Source organism: Centrocercus urophasianus, unplaced genomic scaffold (genome assembly GCF_019232065.1).
Source record: "Centrocercus urophasianus isolate 14NV4802_14NV808 unplaced genomic scaffold, USGS_Curo_1.0 seq_14, whole genome shotgun sequence".
Lineage (NCBI taxonomy): Eukaryota > Metazoa > Chordata > Aves > Galliformes > Phasianidae > Centrocercus > Centrocercus urophasianus.
The window spans coordinates 51,082,052-51,086,407 of record NW_024884586.1 but is presented as its reverse complement, the minus strand read 5'-3'; the positions used below and the strand labels follow the sequence as shown (position 1 = coordinate 51,086,407).

Below are 4,356 nucleotides of genomic sequence, written 5' to 3'. Positions count from 1 at the left end.
CATTTCACAGCAGCCCAGGCTGCCCAGGGCCCCATCCAACCTGGCCTTGAACACCTCCACGGATGGACGGGGCATCACAGCCTCTCTGGGCAGCTGTTCCAGCACCTCACCACTCTCACAGCACACAACTTCCCCCTGACATCCAACCTCCATCTGCCCTCCCTCAACTCCAAACCATTTCCCCTTGTCCTGCTGTTCTCTCCCCTTTTCCAAGAGCTGCTCCCTCCCAACTTGGGCTGCTCTCCAACTCGCTTTAAGCCCACTGCGCTGGGTTGTGCTGCGTTCCCATCAGGTCACTGCTGGGCGTTGGCGTGGCAGTGAGGAACAGCAGCATTAATCCTTAATCTCTAGATCCCCGCCAGCAACGTGACCCACGTCAGCCCTTCCCAGATGGGTGTGCAGGGGGCTGGATCTGCCTGTACCCCCCACAGCTCTCCCCTTTTCCTCCAGTCCTTTGACGAGAGCGGCCGCCGCACTGCGGGCCCCGCCGCCATGCCCAGCACCGTTGGGTTCTGCCTCTTCTCCGGCCTGGATGATGGCATGGGTTATGGCTGTGTGGAGGGCATCTTGGACTGCTGGCACCAGGAGGGCGTGGAGAACAGCCAGGACGTCCTGAAGGTAATGGCAGGCCTGCCTCAGCCCTGCTGGCTCTTCTCTGTGGGGTTTTGGGTTGTAGCTGGGCTCTTCCTTGCTAAAAGTCAGTCTGGGCAGAACTGTTCAGGGATATCCCCAGTGACATCCATTGTTGAAATGGTGTGTATCTGAGAGCCAAAAGTTAATGATGGGTGTAATAGGGCTTCCAGCTTAGCTCAGAGAGGTCAGCTGTGTTTGTAGAAAGCAATCTGCCTTTACATTGCTGAGTATGGCACCTGCAAACCTGTTAGTGCTCACATGGCCTGGATTAAGGCTTATGCAGGAACCAAGAGCAGCATTTGAAACCTGCTGAGTCCTTCATTACAAGCTAGTGCTTTATTACCCATTTGCTCTGTGTATTGTGAATCAGGTGCCTGAAGTCAATCCCTTCCCTTCCAACCCTGCTAGAAGCTGTGCATGGGGTCAAACACTCACACGTGCTCGTTCCTAGAGCATCTCTGAGTTGCTGGCAATGGTAACAACAGTTTTCTCTTAGCATTTCCAGTCTGTGTGGATTTTGCACATCCAGGCTGCCGTAAACACTTTATCCAAAGCTCTGTCATTGCTCTCTAGCAAATAAAACCCAGCTGGAGTTTGCATGCATGCAATTCAGCTCTCTAACAGTGCTATGTGAGCCAGACTTGTATGGTAAGCCTTTAGCTTACCTCCTGCCTGTTGCTTTCTTCCTGGCTTGCTGTGTTTTGCAGTGTGTGTGCAGAGTATTCCATCTGTCCTGCTTTGTGCTGAGGGAAATCCCAAGCACTTATCACAGTAACTTTCTGATAGAGGTGGAGACCTCACAGGGAAAGACCTCTTCTGTATTGCCTCTGTTGCACACACTCATTCTTTTACTGGGAATGCTTTCAACCCCTTTTTTGCAGCCTTTGAATATTTTAAAAGGGCACTGCAATTAGGCCCACCAGAGAGTTGATACTTTAGTCAAGCAGGACCTTCATTTCCAGCTGGTCTTGCAGCATCATCGTGGTGTTTTCCATCGCTGCAGCTGGCAGCAGCACTTCAGTGTAGGAAGATGCCAGAGGTGTCTCTTGTAGTACCCAAAGCCATTCACAGCAAGCACAGATCTCATCTGAGCCTGTTCAGTTCGTTCTGTCAGTCTGTGTCCAAGTGCACAAGAAAGCACATTCTGTTCTAACACTGGATTGTTTCACAGGCTTTGGATTTCGGCTTGGATGGGAAGGTGAACCTGACCGAGCTGACACTGGCACTAGAAAATGAGCTTCTAATAACCAAGAACAGCATCCACCAGGCAGCCCTGGCCAGCTTCAAGACAGAGATCAGACACTTGCTGTAAGTCATTGGGATCGCTGGTTCTGCTTTTCCCTTTGGTTTGTTCCCCTGTCCATCTGTATGCCATGCATATAAGCTGCAGCTCTAAGCAGTGTTGAGTTTTCTGCTGCCTATCTTGAAATACTGTCCTTGGTTATCCATCAACCTGTGCATCCACCACAGATCCACGCATCCATGCAGCAGCTGGTCTTTAAACCTGCAGGTGTTACCCACTGGCTTGTGTAACTTGTGCCTCTCAGCTCCCCACGTCTCCCCTATGGCTGCAAGATGGGGCAGGCCCAAGTGTTCCCATTTCCTTTGCCCTAGGGAGCGAGTTGACCAAGTGGCCAGAGAGAAGGAGAAGCTGCGCTCGGATTTGGAAAAAGCTGAAAAACTGAAATCTCTGATGGCTTCTGAAGTTGATGACCACCATGCAGCAATAGAGCGCCGCAACGAGTACAACCTCAGGTATGGTGTTGGGTCACCCCATGGGTGACAGCAGCTCCTGCTTATCCTGAGCATTGCTGCAGGGTAGCACTGTAAGTGCCTGGGGCTGGAGCCTGGGGCAGGAGTGAGCACCTGAGGTTTGGCTGAAATGCAGCCTGAGATTGTCCTGTGGCTGGCCAAGCTGAAGCAGTCCTGTGCTGTTCCTTCCCCACCTGCCAGACTCATCCATGGGTCTCAGGTGGTGCCAGCCCCATTCCATCTCTCTGCTTCCCACCCCGGTGTCTGTGCACACCACTCACCTTCCCCATTATGAGGTGCATGTGGATGTCAAACTTCAAATATTGACATCTCTGGCTGCAGAAACAGCAGCCTGAATCCCAAAATCCTGGCCAGGCTGTAGGCTGCACATCTAAAATGTCTCTGAGCCGTGCAGTTAATCCATGCTTCTCCAGGCAGCAGTCCCTCCTGGTGCAGGCACTGATAGGAGCAGCGCCGATTACCGCCCAGCTTAACTCACAGCAGTATTTGCCTGCTGCTTTTCCTGAGCTTTTCTTACCTTTGATCCCTTAATAGGAAGCTGGATGAGGAGTACAAGGAACGAATCGGCGCTCTGAAGAATGAGCTGCGGAAAGAGCGCGAGCAAATCCTGCAGCAGGCTAACAGACAGCGGCTGGAGCTGGAGCAGGAGATAGAGAAGCTGAAAACTGATGAGAACTACGTCCGTGACCGCCTCACACTGTCCCTGAAGGTAACAGAATGAATGGACCCTGAAGTGGGGAGCAGTGCTGCGATTAGCTCCTTAATCATAGGATCTCTGCCGGAGTGAGTTGAGCTGAGTGAAAGTAGGCGTAGCTGCAAGGTAAGGGCATCAGACTCAGTGGCCCTTATGAGTCCCTTCCAAGTCATGGAATCATAGAATTGGAAGGGACCTCGAGGATGCCACATGGAGGGCCACCAACTCGGGGTGTTTCATTCTGTATCTGTGATGGCGTTTTTTGGATCACCTTGATTGGTTCCTGTTTGGGCTCATGGGGCTCCATTTCAAATGGTAAAGCAAGCCTGCTTATTTCTTTTGGAAAGCTCTTTTCTGCCTACCAGTTCTGCCTTCCAGTCTTTCACCTGTGACCCCACACACTCACATCCTTCAGCCTTATTATTTTTTAGGAAACACTTAAATCACAGCCAGCTTTTCTCTGAAGCTGACAGCTGCTGAATCATAATGTAATGCTTTGGATTGTTTGTAAGCTCATCACAGGAGAAAGATAATGGTGTTACCTTAGGGGCATCACAGGCACTGACAGTCAACACGCTGTGTTGAGGAGAGCAGCTTCTAAGCAGGCTGGCTGCCCTGTGAGCATCGAGGGAGCTGTAAAACACTCCTGAAGCAGCAGTTTGAAAGAGAGAGGAGTTGGGGTGTGTTGGGACCACCAGCAGCTGCTTTTTTGTGGCGAGAGGGATTGTGTGTGTTTGAAGGGTGGAAAACCAATGCGCAATTCCCACTGCTGGCTGAAACTCATAACAATGTCAGGCTCTAACTTGACTCTCTAATGAGCCATTGCTTGCTATTGCTTTCTTTCTGCAATTGCTGAGGCTGCTGGGTTCTGTTTGGTGCAGGAAAACAGCCGTCTGGAAAGCGAGCTCTTGGAAACTGGAGAAAAGCTGGCTGAGTATGAAAGCCTGGCAAGCAAACTGCAGAGGAACTTGGAAAATGTCCTGGCTGAGAAGGTAAAGCCTCCTCTTACCAGCACGTGCTCCCAATTGCCCAACTCATTTCCAGTGAAGGAGATCACAGATCCTCCAGCTTGCCTGTAGTTCAGTTAAAATCGACAGTGGAGAGGAACATGGCAAAGCAATCATTCCATGGGTCTGAGGGGTGTTTTGGTGTTGTTTTTTTTTTTTTTATCCCCTTTGTAATTTTGGATATATCCAATCTGCAGATCCTTTCTAGGGCAGCTCATATCACAGAATCCTAAAATGGCCTGGGTTGCA

General features: G+C 50.8%; 1 protein-coding gene across 1 annotated transcript in view; it reads left to right on the top strand.

The window, feature by feature from the left end:
• Positions 1 to 4,356, top strand: part of NIN (ninein) — a 36,162-nt gene that overhangs the window by 20,498 nt on the left and 11,308 nt on the right. Inside the window, exons 7-11 of the mRNA XM_042813628.1 lie at positions 391 to 618; positions 1,805 to 1,941; positions 2,248 to 2,388; positions 2,941 to 3,115; positions 3,982 to 4,092. Coding sequence (XP_042669562.1) covers positions 391 to 618; positions 1,805 to 1,941; positions 2,248 to 2,388; positions 2,941 to 3,115; positions 3,982 to 4,092 — 792 coding nt within the window. The remainder of the gene's footprint in view (positions 1 to 390; positions 619 to 1,804; positions 1,942 to 2,247; positions 2,389 to 2,940; positions 3,116 to 3,981; positions 4,093 to 4,356) is intronic.